The 20,559-nt window shown below is 40.4% G+C and overlaps 1 protein-coding gene across 40 annotated transcripts in view; it reads right to left on the reverse strand.

Annotated features, from left to right (window-relative positions):
* The window catches only part of RBFOX1 (RNA binding fox-1 homolog 1), a 2,180,200-nt gene that overhangs the window by 90,405 nt on the left and 2,069,236 nt on the right, over positions 1-20,559 (reverse strand). For all 40 annotated transcript variants that reach the window (XM_067706699.1, XM_067706702.1, XM_067706687.1 and 37 more), the window contains one exon: positions 15,298-15,351. In XM_067706699.1, the coding sequence (XP_067562800.1) occupies positions 15,298-15,351 (54 nt within the window). The remainder of the gene's footprint in view (positions 1-15,297; positions 15,352-20,559) is intronic.

The raw sequence follows: 20,559 nt of genomic DNA on the forward strand, positions 1-20,559 counted from the left end.
ACCCAGGGTGATTCTGCTGCTCCGCAGATGCACTCAGAGTAAACCAGGCCTTAGGTCATCACAGATTTAGAAGAAAAATGAAAATGGCTAAATATATCTGGTCTGTTTACTTCTGCAGGCAAAGAGGTAAAATTTATTTACTTTTGATCTTTCCCCTTTTGTCCTTTGACCAATTTTGCTTTGGAGCATTTCAAACGAAAAAGCATACCTCACTTCTAGTCCAAGCTATTCTGTCAAAGTCTCTGGAGGCAGGCTGGGGAAGAAGGCACACAAAACACTAATCACATAATCCTAGAGAGCTCACCCTTGGTTTTCCATCCAGAAGAAGACATACGGCACTCCTGCTCTACTGTATGGGCTGAGTGGTGTTCCCTCAAAATTCATACATTGAAGTCCTACACCCAGTACCTTAGGACGTGACTGTGTTTGGAGATAGCATCTTTAAAGAGGTAATTAAGGTAAAATTAGGGTAGAAACTAATTCCTATAACTGATGTCCTCATAAGAAAAGGAAATTAGGACACAGACACTGAGGGAGGACCATGTGAAGACAAAAGGAGAAGATGGCGGTCTACAAGTCAAGGAGAAAGGTCTCAGAAGAAATCAACCCTGTCAACTCCTTAATCTCACACTTCTAGCCTCCATAACTGTGAGAAAATAAATGTCTGTTGTTGAAGGCACACAGTCTATGGTACTTTGTTGTGGTAGTCCTACCTTATCATGAACTCTGCCTTGAGGATCAATGAGGAGCTACCATGAGGGTCCCCTATGCAGCATCATATAAGCATCAAACTTCTGTTCTACTTAGAGACCTGGGAGGTTGCCATGTGGTCCCTGCCAATGGAAGCTACTGCTTCCAGTTGACAAATTCATCCAAAGCCTGATGATTTTGGCTTTTACAGTTACGCATTTTTTAACAGACTAGCATTGAGCTAATCCACGTAAGAATATTTTCACAGCTAATACCTAAAGCTTTTATACATGCCTGAAAGATGAGCTTCTCTGAAGGGTTATGGGAGCATTTTAAGTACAGAGGTATTTCCATTTAGGCACAGAGGCTGCAGAAAATATTGCATGTATATTTAATTCTTATAAATCAAATCATGTTTTAATTGCGCCAGGGGATTTCCATATTTAAAGGAGCCCTGGAGTGAATCTGTCTATGGTGTTCATAATCCCTCTTTCCAGTTTATTTGGTGAGTTTTGACATTCCTATTTAGGAAGAAACACGTCACATTTTTTTCTTTCCACGTTTTATTTTGATGTAATTGCAGAAAAAAGTTGCAAGGACAGTATGTCAGATCTCTGTAGAAATTTCTCCTTGATTCTTTATTGTTTGAAAAATGTAATGACTCGACTGTTACCTTAAGCTCCTGCCTCCAAATTTAGGCTAATAGAGGCTTTTAAAGAAAGCAGTTGATTGACTCAATATGATAATAAATATATCAGATCCTCAAATGTTACAGCGACAATTCCAAAAATTGCTTACTGAAGACCTGCTAAGTGCCCTGCAAACCTCTCAATGTTTAATTTGGATCATCCCCTACTCTTAACCCTGTAAGAGAGGTACTACTATTATATCTACTTAATGGATGGGGATACTGAGACAGAGAGAGTTTAAGGATCTTGCCCAAGATCACACAGACAGAAATATTGTGGTGCTGAATGCAAAATAAACCAACTAGATTCCTGGACCCATGGACTTAAGGCTAATCTTCTAAATCAGGTGCAGGCAAACTACAGTCTTCTGGTGAAATCCGGCCTACCACCATTTTTGTATGGCCATGAGTTAAGAATGATTACATTTTTATATGGTTGAGGAAAAAAAAGATCAATAGAAGAATAATATTGGTGACAAGTGAAAATTATATAAAATTCAAATTTCAGTATCTATCAATAAAGTTTTATTGGAACACAGCCACACTCATTCACTTGCATATTATTTATGGCTGCTTTATGCTACAACAACAGAGCTCAGTAATTGCAACAGAGAATGCATGGCCCTCAAAGACTAAAATATTTGCTACCTGGAACCTTACAGAATACATTTGGGGACCCTTGTTCTAACGTCTACTTTCTGTTTGGAACAATACTACTACTAATTGTCTCTCAGGAGAGCATTGGCCACTCCCCAGGAAACTGTCACTAAAAATTTCAGAGGGTATCATTTTATCAATACTTTGTCAAAATTTTAATTTTATTTCAGTTTTGTTTAAAAAACAAACATCCAAAAACAATTTGAAGACATGTTTTTTCAATACTTGTCCCAAATTTCTTTTTAATTCATTGTGGTTTAAGACAATGGAACAAGGAGAAATATGGTCCCATAAGGTATTTGTGGAAGGATAGCAATTCAGTTACAACAAAAACAATGCAAATAAATTTTATTTCCTAAGGCATTTGGCCTTCTGGGTCATGGGTGTCAATATATAGATAAAGGCCATCCTAGAGCTTTGCTTCTCAAATGCTAATATGAACTGAATCAATGGGTGGGGACCCTTTTAAAATGTAGATCATGATCTAGCAGGTTTGGGGTGGGGCCTGAAAGTCTACATTTCTAATAAGCTCCCAGGGGATTCCAGGGCCACCAACAACAGTAAAATACCTATGTAGGGACTATATAAACAATCTTCAGTACAGGTGATATTAATAAGACTGACAATTAAGATGCCATTGAGTTTCTGGTTCTGGACCGAGTATGTTCTACAAGCACTATAACTTTTTTTCTTATTAAATCCACAAGGAAACTAAAGCTGAGAGAGACAAAACTATGAGACAAAACTGAAATCTGAGCCAGCTTCGCATGACTCCAAAGCTCAGACTCTCTCATGAAGCCTATCAATGGTGATACTTGGTCCTGAGTTGATGAAACATCTCCTCCAACCTTGGAATGATAAATATCCACCAACACCTTTCCAACAAAATCGTGTCTAAAGATTCTGCAGTCATCTTCTGGCTGAAAACACCTGACTCTGTCAGGCTAAAGATGTTAGCTACAAGCTCCTGATCACCTTTAAGAATCTGCTATAGGGTTTTTAATCCAACCAAGGAAGCCTCTGGGCAGGATGTATCTTCTGTAGATAAGAAAAATCCCACTTGCAGGGTAGAAATAAGACGTGGGGGAAGGAAACATGGAGGAGAAATAGTGAACCCTTAAGCTCGGATAATGTAGTTGGAAAAGCATGGGCTTTGGAAACTTTTAAACTTAGTTTTTGCTAGCCTCGCTAAGTGTTCTTGACCTCATCTTTTAATATCCTTGAACCTCGGTTTTCACATCTGTAAAATAGGGGCAAAACTATCAGTTTCATTAAGTATTGTTGTAAGGATTAAAACTATTACATGAAAGCGTTTGGTAAATAGTAGCTAATCAATAAGTGATCTCAGTAATTGTAATAATGGAAATAGTAATTATTATTATTATTTGAAATCTCAAAATATGGCCCGTTGGGGACTTTTTTTGTTCTCTTGTTTTTGTTTTTGTCTTTTTCTTTTAAGAAAGGAGTAGCCCATTGCTACCTAATGTACTGTACATAACGCTAAACATAATAGAATTAATGGAAAACACTTTAAGATTGGGAAATAATTGCAAACATTTAAATTTGGGAGTTTTAATGTTACAAGACATATGTCTGGCTTCTCTTGAGGAATCAGGAGATGGGGCCACATGGGTTTGGGCTAGTATTCCTGCCTGGCAGAGCCACTCAAAGTGATGGGGAGAAGCTACTCCTGCTATAATTGAGATATGTCCCTTCCAATTTGCACATTTCACTTACTGGTCTCACAACCTCCTCCTAAAGATATTTTAGTGTGCAATCTCTGCTCGGGAGAAAAAAAAATTACAAATTGTGCTTCGGCTGAAAACAGTGGAGTTTACAAGTCTCTGCAAAGAACCCAGATGGACTTCCTCCCTCTCTGCCTCTCATCCTCCAGGTGTGAGAGCTTCTATGATGCTACAAGAGTCCAAAAAGCCTTCCAGAAAGCCCTCCCTAGTGGCCCCCTCTTATATTTCACTTACTATTACAGAACTGGATTTTAGGAGGATCTGGGTATGTTTGTGGGATGGCTGTAGAGATTCATCTTGAGTTTCCTTCTTATCCTAGATTAGGTTTAAAATCCTGAACTTATTCTTTTGGTGAGAGTAGAAAATACTATATTTCAATTCTGAATCTCTCAAAAAATAATCAGGTACATTTATTTAAAGATACTCCTAAATCTCTCTCTTTCACACACACACACACACACACACACACACACACACACACACACAGCAATGGGCTGAAAGCAAGTATAGACTATTTCACCTGGTGAAAATTGTTTTCGAAAATGACAGAGAACTAATATAGAGGGTTTCAGTGTTTACAATACCACATGTATATCAAACAAACACTAGAAACATACAAACGGATTTATATTTTTTCCAGAGGAAATATCAATGATATTGGGGTGTTCGTGTTTTTAAAATGATACTGACTTTAACACAATGATGAGTGTACAGCGATTAACCTCTGCGTCAGTTTTAAATGTATAACCCAGTAACTAATTTAATCCCCTAAAAAAATAACAGCCGTTGGCATTATTCTTTGAGTAATCCTTGTTTAGTTTCCATAATGGTATACAGTTTAATGAAAAACTCATTAGAATGTAGCATGCAGCATAATTAATTCTGGTTGATTCTTTTGGTGTTATTAGCTAATGCTGGATTCCATTTTCCATTGGCTTTATTAATTTTTCATAAACCAATATTTTGACTGTAATGGGTTGTAACAGTTCCATAGAAGTTCTAGAAATGCGTTAACTGTCATCAGTGTAGTTAATCTAACTAGGATTTTGAGATTTGTGTGTTGGTTCTTCAACACTAAATTTTTTAAAAGAAAAGGGGACAGCTTCGTTTTATACTTGGAGAATGAGTATCTACGTATTATTAACATAAAGTATATTAAACACTATTTAGCCAATTTGTCTCTATTTACACAACAACTTAATTGGCTGGGCTAATAACAGTGAACCATAAATTTTGAAAAGAACGCTGAAAGTGGAAAGCAAAAAAATCTTCAAAACGAAATGGTTTATGATAGAATGGTAACTCAAGTTAAAACATAAAGAGAAAAATGAACCCACCTCATTTTAAAAATCTCTGGTAATCTGCTTTCCTCAGAAAAGTTTTGGACAAAAGTAGGAGACACATTGTATAATAGCTTTTGTTGTTGGGCACCATTTGGTAATCCTGGGGTCTGTCAAGAACCCAGTCTCTGGGATTGGTGACCAGTCACCGATGTGGTCTTACATCTTTCAGGGCTTAACCCACATATATTGTTCATGATAAGACTCCGATTTGTTGCAAATGTAGGTCTGGGTCCTAATTCATCACTGTGTTCTTATTTTTTTTTATTATTTCATTTATTTAATCAGAGCTTTCAATGGTTGTCAACCACTCAACGGATAAATTCCAGAATCCAGATTCTTTTTTATGGTATTATCAGGTCTTTAGCAACTTTTCTCTAGAAGGTTCTTTCTGATCTCAGTCAATATTTCTCAGTCTTTGGAGAAAACTGATTTTGCCTCAGAAATTCCCATCTCAGATGAACATCAAGTACTTGTATTTATTTTTAATTCTGTTTTAATTTTTCTCAGTGGATTCTGAAGATAAGGTTGAGAAACTCCTTTGGACGCTACCAAACTTCTCCTTATTTACCCCTACAATGATCTTCTCTCTGCCTTCTTGGCTGGCAAACTCTAACTTATCCTTCCAGATCCAGTTTATGGCACCCCTTTCAATGCAGAGAGAGTGGTTATTTTCCAGTGGTCCAGGAGGTATCATCATTTATTATACCCTGAGTTTATTTGTGTGCATCCTTTACTGCCCTGCCAAATTCTGGAGGGAAGGGCTGCTACCCCAGAGCCTACCACAGTGCCTGGCACTTCCCAGGTCCTGAGCTAAAGGATGAATTAATGGAAGCCAGTGGTATGTGTGAATTCATACACAGCCTCTCTCTTTGGCCCTTCCTTGATGGACATCATATAACTGAGTGACAGCCAGCTAACCATGGGTTCATGCAGTATCGTGTAATTGCTACCAAAATGCAATGCTAAAAAACCCAAACCAAAACCAAAACACCTCCCCAGGGCATAAGCTTTGTGTTTATTAAATCTGGAATCTACAGCCAGGGTCAGCAAAGTAGGGGCCAAGGCTTTCACAGTTTTACATAGCTGGTTGGTGGGGAGAGGAAGATGACTATTTCATGACACATGAAAATTACATGAAATGTAAATGTCTGTGTTTTTAAATAAAGTTTTATTGGAACACAGCTATGCCTATTCCTTTATGTATTATCTATGGTTACTTTCGCACTAGAAGGGCAGAGCTGAGTAGCTGTGGCAGAGACTATATGGCTCATAAAGCTGAAAGTATTGACTAACTGGCCCTTTACTGAAAAAGTTTGCAGACCCCTGCTCTAAGTGAAAAAGCCACTCATTCCTTCCTCTTTCATAACTAAATTCAGCTTCATCTTTTCTCCTAGAATCAGCAAACACAGTAGTACGTCTTGTCTTATATCACCAGCCTCATCCTCACCACTTCCATCACGATCACTCTTGTGATATGTTCTGAGCTTGCCAACTCCATTTTCTTTTTTTTGATGTTGGGCAGGAAAGGGTTAACTCAGCAAGCCCAGCCCGCTCAAACCTTGTGCATCTCCCCCCAAAGCCTTGTCTTTAGGACTGGTCAGCTCCTGGGAGATGAGTTCTGAGCCCGTGGAATATTCTAGCTGATGAGATTGTTTTTGGATGCCTGTGGCCTTGGGCTACACAGTACCAGTTTGATAAGATTGTTTATGGAAGCAATGTGATTTATGGTGAGTACTTATTTTTGCTCTTTGGGCTAAGGTTTGAGTAGTTGAGGTCAGTCATGGGTGCTCCAGGTCTACGTGACCAACTCCCCCCAAAAAACTTGACGCCAAGGCTCAGGTGCGCTTCCCTGACTGGCGACACTTTGCATGTGGTGTCACACATCTTTGCTGGGAAAACGAAGCACTTCCTGTGACTCTACAGGGAGAGCACACCCAGGAGCTTGCGCCTGGTTTCCTCTGGGCTTCCCCCCAGGTGCTCCTTCCCTTTGCCAATTTTCAATCTGTAGCCTTTTGTTGCAATAAATTGGAATTGTGAGTGTATCAGCCTTTCTGCATCCTGTGAGTATGTCTAACCAAGCCAGCCAGCTCTGCAGCATAAATCAAACTATGCTTTTCCCTCTGGAGTCAAAAATCATAAAGGAATGCCCAGAAGAGGAAACATTTGGGCAAATGTCTCTCTTTCATTCTTTGCCGTCAATAACTACAGCTGCTTGGACATCTTTAACAGTAGCCATCAGCAGGGCATGAGAATTTTGAAGATATCTGGTGCATAGGTCACATCTTTACTCATGTGCTTCTATTAGGACCGGGTTTTTCAATCTCAGCACTGTCAGAGTTTTAGGCCAGATCATTCTTCGTGTGGGGGCCCGTCCGGGGCGCTGCAGGGTATTTTGCAGCATCCTTAGCCCCACCCTCTAGAGGCCAGTAGTGAACACCCCTCCCCCCAGATGTAACAGTGAAAATTGTCTCCAGAAATTGCCTGATTCCTTTGGGAGGCAAAATCACTCCCAGTTAAGAACCATCAATCCAAAATACTGGATTAACTAAAGCATGTCTGTGTAATAGGGAAGAACAAATCTGACTCCACATTAGATCTGTTTCTTTTACTTTAACCTTTGTATTCTTTTGCTTTTGCTTAGAGTTAAGAATGTTGCCTATAGCCTGAAATATACAGGATAGCTATTCTCAAGGCTCTGACCTTTAAGAGTACAACACTTTTCCATTCTTGTAGAGATAAAGTTGCAGAACAGAGAATAACATTTGTTTTGTTGGAGGTTTATAGGAACATCGTGACCTGAGCTATGTGCACAAAGGATTCCGACACCAAGAAGTGGGCAACAACCAACCTGGCCCCTCCTTCGCCTTGCCTTTAAAAATACTTTGCTGAAACCCTTTAAGGAGTTTGCGGGTTTGGGGGCAAGAGCCACCTGTCTCCTCGCATGGTTCTTTATATAATAAAGACCTTTATATAATAAACCTGTCTCTGCTCCAAACTCTGACGTTTCAGTATTGTTTGGCCTCCCTGTGCCTCAGGCACAGGAGCTCGCGTTTAGTAACATATGGGAGGTAACTTGCAGGGAAAGGAATTGGCTTCCTAATAAGATATACAAAGATAGGGGTTTGAATCAGCTCTTTAACCTTTGAAGTAAGCAACCTTGGGCAACTCCACTCCACTGGATTTCTACTCTATCTGCAAAAGGAAGAAAATGACACTCATCCTGCAAAGCTGCAATCTCTGTAAACATATGTAAACATCCCATCATGGGGGTTGGGCATGCAGCCAGTAATATTAAATGCAAAGATACTCTTCCTAATTGCCATTATATTCTATGACCTAATGAATGGAAGGCATAGAGGGGGTGCCCTCATCTACTACTGAGGAAGCTGCATCGGAAGGTGGTGAAAAATATGGGCTTTGTGGTTAGAAAAAAGACCTTTATATAATATACAGATGCTTCACAAACTAGTTCTGTGATTTAGGAAATGAGATAAACTCTCCACAAAAACCTTGGTTTCATAATTTCTACAAAGAAGATAATGCTGTAACATTTTTATTAGAATTGGAGGAGACGCAGAGTTTAGCACAGCGCCTGGCACAGATTAAGCGCCCAGAGTTGGCTTATGTTGCTGATGTTTTGAGTTGCCGAGTATATTGATGAGGGCAACCTAGAACTTTCCCTATGAAATTTATCCAGAGCCAGATACCCGAACCTCATCTTCCTCCACAGCCTAGTGGTGGGGCTTCTCCTACAAGGACCATCCTGTCACTCCCTGCTTTGGGGCAAGCTCACCTTGCTATAGCCTTTCCATGCAATAGAATGGGGACCCATTTATTTAGGAAATGCAGTTTTCAGCACATAAGCGAGTGCCGATCCTGTTTGAAGATCCCCACAGGCTCCATCAAAGCCGAGCTGCATTCCCTCTGTAGGACAGGGAAGGACGCAGATAAAAATTAAGGCCAAATGTGGCCAGGGATGGAGTGAAATCCATTAAGACAGAAGCAGGGAGGAGAGAGAAGAAGCAAAGTGAATTGCCACCAAAAGGGGAGGCAAAAGTAAACAGATGTACGAGATAAACTCTTTGAAGTGGAACATTTCCAGGCTGAAAATCCTTTGCTCGGGGACTTAAATCTGGACTCTTCCGTTCCAGTTCACTGAAGTGCACTGCACTGGAATCTGGCAGATGTGTAAATTATACACAACGTCACCAAGCCAAAGGTCATTTGTTCACAAGAAGCAGCTCCTCACTGCCCTGGCTCTGAGTCCAGGCGAGGCTGGTCCTCTGGGTGGATATGCGCAACTTTAGAGTCATGAGGTACACCTGAATATTTGCTGCTTGGAGGGGCTCTGGGTGGTGGCAGGTGCCTTTCCAACCCACCTTATACTCTTTCAGGATGCTAAGGCAGTCACCCAAAACGGGGCGTGCTTTGTACCCAGTCTTTTGGCAGATCACCCCAAGCCCAATCCAAAGTCTAGGATTGTGACCAATAAAAGAAAAGCAACTTAGGTCAGGTTATCCCAGGTTCTGGACAAATTTTACATTTTTTCAGACGCTCTTGTATCCAGATTGCAGGAAAGGAAATGGGAAGAAGTCCATCCAAAAGTGTGGCTAAAGGTCATTCTCTGAACTGTGATGGACGCAACCAAGTGAAGTGGGGGGGGGAGACCTACATTTACCTACTTCTGACCCAATTCTTAGATGAATCATGGTTCACAGTGGCCAAGAGCCCATAGAAAACCAATACCTTTGTCCCGGTAATCCAAGGTCAAATACACCTGCCCTTTCGAGCTACGCAATCACAGAGCACTACATCCATCCTCTTCATTTTTAACCTTTATATTGAGATCCCAATCCACTTTCTCATCCCCTAGCCTGGCATCAAGTCATGTGATCCGTGGCCAGGCTTGTGCCGACGTGGACACAATCCAGGTGACTTCAGCGATCACACTAATCTCTTATATCTTTATCTTACTTTACAGTCTGTGAAGATCTTTTACACTCATTATTTTATCTGATCCTCCCTATAACCCCAGGATAACCTAGTTTCAAGACCTGGCCACTTTTCAAGTGTGACTTTGCAGATAGGTATGCCCTTCTTTTAGCACCCGTCATTTTGTTTCACTCCCCACAAAGCAGAAATGTTTATTTTAAGAAGGAGGATCCACTCAGGACCCCCTTCTTTCCTCCCCCGCAAAAGCCCACTAATAATAATAGTGTCACCAAGACTATTGTTCACTGTCATCTTCAAGGTTTCCAAGTCGATTGACTCTGCATCTCTCTCCTTTTGAGTTTAATTGTGTATTTCTAGTCATCAGGACCTTACTCTATCTTAGATCTGCATTGCATTGGAAGATCTTTTCCTCTCCCTATTGATCACAGCTCGTGGAGTAATTTAACTCAATTCCAATTTTCCTTTGCAGGCGGGGAGCTCCCTATCCACGGAAGTGAGTTATGTGCGTTCAAGTGGTGCATCTTACGAATCTTGTGAAGCTTTGCTGCCTTATAGCCCCACTGATGGAATATTTAATCACAGAAATGAGTTGGCAGATATGATATAAAGTGTGCGTGAGCTTTGCAGCCATCTTACCACAGCAAGTGAGAAACGGATGACTTTGCCATTTGTCAGGACCATGTCGACAATTGTGTATAGCCTTCTGTTATTTATTTTTATTTTGTTTTACTCATGTATGAAGATTAAAGGTGCTTTCAATCAGCAGTTTTGTTGGCTAGCTATCATGATTATCCCTTAAGAATATCACTTTTTTTAAAAAAAACCTTTTTATTAGATGGCAAAGGGGACTTCTCAGAATGACAGGAAACTCTAAGAATCCCTGTTGAGGCCTCCGCAGCGGGATTCCTAAAAACCCTATTTTTAATTACACGAAATAACCTGAGAAATGCTACTGGGAACAGATATTTGCAGACGTTTTACTTCTACTTAGTGCCTTCAGTTTTATTTTGACTCTAAAATGGAATGCCCGTACATGCTGGCTAGTGTTTGAAACTCACCTGGGCATTTTTTTGTATTGACTTATCAATCATTTGTCATGAGAATAAGCCTCAAGGAGTCTGAAGATGATTAGGCTTAGGAAATAATCAATGCTGCTGCTTAGTTTTATAGGAAAACACCCACTTGTCTTTGGAGGAGATTTATGTATGTTCATGGAATATGCTGATTTAGATGTATCTGCTTCTGGAAACTGGTATTGGATAAGCATTTAAAAGAGTTCTTGCAGGTATAAAACTTGATGAGAGTTCAGAAAAACCACCCCCAATGAAAGACCTTTCCTAACAGCTTTCTAAATGCTTCTCTTAGAACGTGTGTGAGGGAGAGTGCATGTCATAATTTATCAAAGCAAATTAATACTGTTCAGCTAGTAATTAAAGATCCTCATTAAAAGGTATAACTGCTCTCCCCACCCCCACCCTGCGTGAGCAATAAAAACACACTCCGGGCGTCAAGAGGTTACAGACGAAAATCGATAACCTGCCATTTTATAATTAAAGGGAAAATAAATGTTAGGGGAAAAGTCCACTAAATTAGCAAAATTACCTTTAGGAGAAATTGAAAATATTGATTTTAATTTACAAAATATGTGCACTTTTCATGCCCCATTCTGAGAGACAATTGGAGGCTGGGTTGTTAATTCTGCATAAGCTTCATAAAATCAATAATTATACTATGGGAATATTGTGATCTTTGTCATTAACACAAAGTCTTATATATAGAAATGACTAATAAAATAAGGCTGGCTCTCTGTGTCAGGCAGATACAGGGCTGACCTGTGAAATACCCACAGCAAATCAATGACAAGGTCTTCATTTCAGCTCTGGGGCACATTCAAAATTCCAAGATAAATCCAGACTATGTTTGTAGTTGGGGAAATTTAAAATGCCCCCTAGATTCTTAGTCATGGGTATTTAAATGGATAACATGAGGCATTATACCTGGTTATGGAAATGAACACATTCTACAGCTCTATTTTGCATATATGCATTCCACAGATACAGGTGCCTGAAATTTTAGATGTAAGCTAGCAGGATTCTCAGTGTTTATGGGTCTTCAAGTATTTAAAAGGAATTGTTCTGGAGTGTTGGATCTGCAGCAACACTTCCCCACATTTCTGAATATCATGAGCTCTGTCTACCTACATAGACAAACATACAGGCTAAAAGAGAAAGCCTCTGATTATCAAGGATAGCCCAGATATTGGCAACACCAAACACAAATATTCAGATTTCTCAAGTAACATTTACTTCTCCGTGCCCCCTCATCCCCCCCCCCTTTTTTAGATTTAAGTTTACTGAAGCAGCTCATAGAAATAATTATTTGGTTTTCTGGGCTCCTGAAAGCTTCCCCTGGCATAAGCAGTTAATATGTCTGAATACTGTGGTATTTGGAATAATCCAAAATTATTATCTTACTTCTCTTCTTTAATTTGACTGATTTGGAGAGAGCAGTAGCGTGATCTACTATCAGAGGGCACAGTCAATAAGAATGATGACTTTTAACATTCATAAAAAATAAAGCAAAGTAACCTGGTTGCAAAGAACACAGGCTCTTGATTTTAGCTGGCTTTTTACCAGCTGTGAAATCTTAGCCCTGTGATGCAAACCCTTTGTACCTTAGTTTCCACATTTGGAAAACTGCCATGAGGATTCAAACACATTAATTTAGGTAAAGTGCTTAGAACAGTGCCTGACCATAAAAGTACTCAATCAAGAGTAACCCTTATTACAGCTTATTTTCTCCCCATAGTCCAATGATCTTTTTTTTTTTTTTTTGCAGTACGCGGGCCTCTCACTGCTGTGGCCTCTCCCGTTGCAGAGCACAGGCTCCGAACGCGCAGGCTCAGCGGCCATGGCTCACGGGCCCAGCCGCTCCGCGGCATGTGGGATCTTCCCGGACCGGGGCACAAACCCATGTCCCCTGCATCGGCAGGCGGACTCTCAACCAGTGCGCCACCAGGGAAGCCCCAATGATCTAACTTTTGAGGCTGGGCCCAGGGCTTATCTGAATGGCTGCTCTAATGTTCTAAAAGTTATGCAGATTCATGTATTCTCGTACGTTTAAGTCATTCTGAATTGTTTCTTCTGTCTTAATGGCCTCTTACACACCCACAGATATGCACAGAGGTTTGAAATCATTGGAAAGTAGATATTTGGTGTTTTCCTGGTTGCTTGAGCCAAAGGCGACCAGCAACTACATTGCGTAGGGCTGGAAAAATGTACTTTCCTCTCTCTGTCACAATTCGTACATTCATACCCTACCTCCTCATTGAATGGTTTCTTGCTTCTTGCTCTTGATCTCATTATTTTGGGGGAGAAAAAACATGCACATAGGCACGTGCACAGACACGGACGGACGGACACACACACACACACACACACACCACGCAGAATCTGCCACCTCTTTATTCCAGAGACTCCATTTCACCCAGCACTCCCAGCAGATACACAGAAGCTGCTTTCCAACTTCCTTCTTGCCCTTTTGGGGGATTTCATTTCTCTGAAGCTTTGGACAAAGATGTATCCCAGCAATATCTGTGCCCCCTGAATTGATAAGCTGAGCACTGAAGGACTAGTCCTCTCATGAATTAAAAGAGAATCTTTTAGTCTAGTGGTACACTCAGAATTCAGCAGAATCAGCTCTCAGTTAACTTTCCCCTTATGGCAGAGAGGTGGAACATTAACTTATTTATTTCTATTTCCTTGACATTTATATGGTGCTGCTATGCACCAAACACTCTTCAGATATTAACCCATGTAATTCTTATAAATACCTGTGCGTTTGTTACTACTATCATCTCCCATGTAACAGATGAAGACGCTGAGGCACAGAGAGGTTAAGTAACTCGCCTAGAATCACACAGCTGGCAAGTAGAGAAACCAGGATTCCATCCTGGGCTGCCTGATAGTAATGCCCACGTTCCTCACTCTATGTGTCCCCTCAGGAAGTGGACCCCACCACATAGCCATGGAAAGCCTTATAGCTAGGTCTTGCCTCCCCAATAAGAGTCAACACAACTACTTCACTATTAGAATCCCTGGTCGTAACCCAGGCTTGTAATAAAATTCACACATGAAGAACAACTACAAATATTGCCTACCTAAAATCCAGAACTCAGCTAACCACATTGGGCCTTCCAAGGTTTACCATCTATTAAAATCAAGTTGGGTTTTGTGCTAGAGTAGCTGTCTAAGTTTCCTATGTTCCTTTGTCATCCACTAGCGTCAATGTTTAGTTTCGGGAAGATGACTGACGTAGGGCATCTCAGAAGAGACAAAGCAAGGGGTGTGACTTACCATCAAGAGATTACAAAATGAGTGGATCTAAACCAACGGGTCATTGATTTCTCCTTATTAAAAAGCAAGGGCCACATCAAAGCAAGACTTCTTTTCAACATCAATGTGACAAATCTACTAAGGTTCTCAGGTGTTCAATGCAGCCTTGTTCATGAGCAGGGAAGTAACAGGTAGAAGTAACAGGCTATGCTGAGCAAAAAATCTCAGCTGCTGTTGCTTCTGAGTTACTCTCTCCCCAAATCTGATGACCAAGTTTTCTGGGACAGTGGATTTGAGTGGCAGTTGGGTGGCTGGGAAGGGATGAGGAGAAAGCTATATACCCTTGAAGGCAAAGCAGAGAGAAAGGGAATTGCTAAGGGAAATTGATTAATGGAAAAAGAAGGACAACTTAGCTTTCCTAGTTTTCTAAATAATCCTTCTCTTTGCAATTCCAAAACACTGGCACATTATTGGGATAATTAAGCCAACTCTCTGCTTTGCCAAGGGAATAAAAAATGCAATTCCAAATGGAAACGTATGGCTGAAAAACACGTTCAGGCACATTGAAAGAAAACAGGCATGAGCAGCTGTCCATTTGTTCAAACCTCTTGAACAAAATCTCAGTGCTTTTTTTGAGGCAAAATCAGTGTGAAATGTCACAAGGAGCCGCGGCTCCATGCTTATGCCACAATGTAACTTACATGATTCCCCTTTATTTTTTTAAAAGCTTTTAAACACTTTTGGTTTTGCCTTAAAAAAAATCATTCAAAACTTGCTAGGATAGGAATTTATCAGTTCAGATTATTTTATAAACCCATTCTTTATGGGCAGGCAAAGCACATTTAGAAAAGACCAAGAAGACATCATGCAAAGAGAAAACTCTTTACCTGCATAGAATTCGGGACTGTACACTGCACCCACAACTGGATTCAATTTCCAGCCTTAAAACAAATACACAAAAATGTTATCATCACATTTGATTCAACAACTCCTATCATTGCAAATTAACTACAAGTCAAATGGGTTGGTGTATTTCTTTTTAATTTTAAAATTAAGAGGATGTATAGTTTGGGCAGGCATAAAGAATACTTGAAAACTATACATAGGAAAAATAGATTTAGGCCCTTTTTTGATTTTCTGCCAATACAAGTTAATAACATGGAAACTACTGACCAGCTACAGATGAACCTTTTGAAAAGGATGTGATAATTCATTTCATCCCATATCAATATTTTCTAGAGCCCCTATAATAATTTAAATTTTTTGGTCTTCTTTCATGGATCACTGCTAGATATTCCTTTGTATTAAGTTCATCCCTTTGTAATACATCCCTTTGTATTAAGTTTGCAAAGTTTTGAAAGATGAACAGAATTCTTTGCAGAAACATATTCTGAAAATCGTCATTCCTAATTGTGACCCAGAGACTCTACAGAACTCCAAAGTGCTTTTTAAATCCCAAAGAAAATGACATTTATCCACTAGAGATTGTGTGGAATACATTTCAAAGAATTCAAGAACCATAAAAATTCTTAATAAGCATGTGATATCTAAGGTAACTTTCAAATAACCTGTATATAGGATTAACAGAATCCTGTAATGTTCCAAACGTTCCACATGGTGCGTTTTCTGTAAAATGAATCCTGGCCCTTTAGAAACTTTTACTCAAGAAAAGAGCAAACAAGAATATTTGCAAATCAAGCTACCCTCATTACACACCCACTGGGCACTATTTAGGGAACAACCTCAAAAGATGATCATGTTTTAGGGTTTGGTGATCATTTCCTGCTCCTGCTGGTAAGTCTTTATAAAAGCATCTATTACAGACTTGCCAAAAGACACTAGACAGGTGTGGGAAACCTTGTGTCTTTGAGGTGAAGGCCAAACATCAGAGGTCCTCTACTAAATGCTCCTGAGAAAAGGCAATGGTGAGAGTTGTGATGTGAGAGAAGGTATTTGTGACAAGTACTCTCTGAGCTCTTCCCAGAGGGAGAGGGTGTGCCATCCTATTGCCTGGTCTAAGTGATGAGCCTGGAAGAACAGCTGAGAGGTGACCGCAATCTACTGATCCACTAAGGAAGACAGAGGCACTATATTGCAATAGATTGGCCCCTGGATGGACCTAAGAACTTCCTAGAACTTTCCAAGAATGTTTTGTTTCTAGAAACTTTCCGTTCCAATTTGAATAAACTAGCTGGTTTACAGCACCCAGGGTGATCTTAGGATAGGGTTTTCCAAAGGGTTATCCTTGGATTACTTGGCAGGCATATTAATGGGAAACTCCTGGCTGCAATTTTAGACCCAGAGAACGAGACATGAAATTCTGAGATGTATTGTCCCAGGGGCTTCTGAAACTCCATATTGTCACCTTCCTCTCCTATATTAAACACATCTTATCTTATAGAAATTCCTATAGTGGTATAAAAATAAAAATTACCCCAATCATTTCAGAATATGTGCTCTATAAATATGGAAAATGACTTCAATTTGACCAACTGAAATTCACTGCTTCCTAAAAAAGAAAATACTCAGTTTCTGAGGACATGTCCACATTTTAAGTAATTTGGAATCAAAGAGAAAATACAGCAAACTGGCTGCAAAGAAAGCTTCAGGGTTATCTGGACATATTTAATTTTCTCTTGCTAGTTTTTCACAGAAATCTAGAGTTTGTGAAAGAAATCTATACATAGCCATATTAAGTGAATAATTAAGTTATGAATTTATTACCCTTCTTCTTCCCTCTGTCCTCCATCTTACATCTTGCTTATGCCCCTACCTTTTACTGGTAGTGGAGACAGGGTCGTTTTGAAACCATTGTTTCTTTTATGTATTCTTATTAACTCCCTTAAATAATTCCTTTTGCACACGAGGCTGGGACACACCATTCACTGAATGTGGAACCATTGATCAACTTTGATGTAACTCTCAAAGATTGTAAGTTAGGCCAACAGTCTTTCATTTTTTTTCAAAGAAACAGATTTCTCAGTCTTTCATTTTTCTCAAAGAAACAGATTTCTCAGAGGTGTCTAAGACTGTCTAGAAATCATGTTTCTTTCATCTACATTTACCTTCCTCATTTCCTTGGGCTAAGAAAACTCTATGTATCTATTTATCTATCATCTATCTATCTATCTATATCTATCATCCATCCATCCAACCATCTCTATCATTACTCTCTCTTTCTTTATTATCTATTTATCTTTTGACTAATCAATCAATCTCTCAGCTCTTGACAAAGCTGACCTGATGTCTTCTTAGGGCATGCTACTTAATGCCACTTTCTAACTATCTACCAATGATCTACCAGTTTACCAAGTCTCCCCATGGAAAACTTCCATTCAATATAAACATAATAGAAACAAAATGATACTCTCCCTCCTCAGAAGATCTATGCCATCTCACATTTGCAAGTATTAACTGAGAGAGGTAATTGATAAGGTCTCCTCTACAATAAGTCAGCTGAGATCTGTGAGCAGCAAAATGAAATGAGACTGCTCAGGTAGTCATGGGAACATCAGTGCAGGTTTTCCCTTCTTCCCATTACTGGTCTTTTCTCCTAAATAAGGCTGCTCTATTCCCACTGTAGGAAAAATAAAGGCTTTTCTGAACCACACCACAGGCACGAAAGTTCAACTTCTCATCTCCCTCCTCCCCTGAAGCAGATTCCTCACCAAGTCTTCCCCCCTTCAGCAAATGGCATCTCCATCCACTTGGTTCCTCAAAACAAAATTCTTGATAAATAATGCCTTGATGCTTCCCTTACCCTCATATCCCATGTACCATCCATTAGAAAATCCCGTTGGTTAGACTTTGAAAAGATGTTTCCACTATCTCCACTTCCCTCCCTCACCAATGCCACCATCCCAGCCCAAGACATTTATATTTCTTAGCTGGACAAGTCCATGGCAACAAAGTCCTAACTCTCACCATCTTCTCTTCCTCTTTTGCTAGTGGCCAAACCAATTTTTAAAAGTAAATCAGACATGTCATCCTGCTACTCAGAATTCAATAGCTTCCTGCTGCACTTAGAACACAAATTCTTTTTTTTTAATTTATTTATTAAATTTATTTATTTTTGCCTGTGTTGGGTCTTTGTTGCTACGCGTGGGCTCTCTCTAGTTGCGGTGAGCAGGGGCTACTCTTCGTTGAGGTGCATGGGCTTCTCATTGTGGTGGCCTCTCCTGTTGCGGAGCATGGGCTCTAGGCATGCAGGCTTCAGTAGTTGCAGCATGCAGGCTCAGTAGTTGTGGCTCACAGGCTTAGTTGCTCCGTGGCACATGGGATCTTCCCGGACCAGGGATTGAACCCGTGTCCCCTGCCTTGGGAGGTGGATTCTCAACCACTGCGTCACCAGGGAAGCCCTAGAACACAAATTCTTTACCTTGGCCTACAAGCCCACACAATCTAACCCCGGTCCATTTGTTTTGTACCACTGTTCCCTTTTCTCCAAACTGTGGTGACACTGGCCTTTTTCATCTTTTCAAAGCAACTTAAGATCCTTCTAGACCAATCTAGACCATTCAGGATTGTATCCACTGCTCGCTCTGCTTGGAGAACTCTGCTCATTCCTCAAAAGTTGACCTGATATTATTTAGGTCAACTAAATGTCTCCCCAGGGCAGGCTGTTTAATGCCTCTTCCTTCCCTACTCTTACGGCTGTCCCCTGATTCAATTCCCAGTTTTGTTTTCTGCATAGTGGTTAACGCCGCCTGGATTTATCTTTTTTCTTTTGTTGCTTGTTCTTAATTGTTTTTATAAACTTTCTCCTTTATTAAAATTAATGGTGAAGTGAGCGGGACTGACTGCTGTCCGATGTGAATTCCCAACATCTAAAGCTGTTTGGCAAATAGTCAATGCTCCCATATATTTACTTAGTTTTGCTCTAAAGGAACTGAAAGAATAAAGAGCTTTTTTTTAATGGACTCATTCCTTTTTACCTAGGATCTCCTTCCTACCGTCAATGACCTGCTTCCCTATATACACCTAATAAAAAAGGGCCCTGTTAGGGGTGACTGTCTTCAAGGGAAAGGCAATAAGAATCCAGCCCTTGAAAATCACCTCTGCTCAGACTTAACAGGGATCTTGCAGGCTTATGTAAATGCATGCAAATCACATGCAAATGGCCTCCTAGTCCCTGTGACTCCTTCTAGTACCTGGAAGGGACCCTTGGGATCACCTTGCTGGACACAGGAGCCTGCACTGTCAGGAAGACGGACAAAATGATCCCAGTTTTAATTTCTCAGGCAGTTTGTGTATGTCCCCAGGCCTTGCAAATTCAGAGATTTTGATCAAGGACATTAAACTGAATAATGAAGCTTACAACAAAGGGAGAACAGCTGACAAAGCCCACCGCTCCCAGCTCCCAGGGCCCCCATACAACAAGGCAATGGAGCAGAGACCAGACATGTGGAGGTCTCACTCCATATCACACGTAGGAGCTGTTTAGAGAGATCCCTCTGCGGCCTGGCCTCAAGGGGCTGCATCCAAATCAGTGTTCCCCTCCTAAAATTTAGCTTCTCAAAGGTCATCTGTCAGCCTTCTGCAGAAACACTGGCCGAGGTCCCCAGTGTTAACTATGGCTGTATTAGGTGTTAAAAGACAGGTCTGAATGTGCACACAAAAAACTCTGCATGTGCCTTCTCTAGGGCTTTGCGGAGTTGGGTATCGAAGGAACACATTCAAGAAATCACCCTTAAATGTCTGGGGTTTCCATAATTCAAAGAGTTATGTACCACAATGTTTGTTGTAGCACTATTTACAATAGCCAGGACATGGCAGCAACCTAAGTGCCCACAGACTGATGAATGGATAAAGAAGATGTGGCACATATATACAATGGAATATTACTCAGCCATAAAAAGGAACAAAATTGAGTAGTGAGGTGGATGGACCTAGAGTCTGTCATACAGAGTGCAGTAAGTCAGAAAGAGAAAAACAAATACCATATGCTAACACATATATATGGAATCTAAAAAAAAAAAAAAAATGGTTCTGATGAACCCAGGGGCAGGACAAGAATAAAGACACAGACATAGAGAATGGACTTGAGGACACGGGGAAGGGGAAGGGTAAATTGGGACGAAGTGAGAGAGTGGCATGGACATATATACACTACCAAATGTAAAATAGATAGCTAGTGGGAAGCAGCTGCA

The sequence above is a fragment of the Pseudorca crassidens genome, chromosome 15 (genome assembly GCF_039906515.1).
Source record: "Pseudorca crassidens isolate mPseCra1 chromosome 15, mPseCra1.hap1, whole genome shotgun sequence".
Lineage (NCBI taxonomy): Eukaryota > Metazoa > Chordata > Mammalia > Artiodactyla > Delphinidae > Pseudorca > Pseudorca crassidens.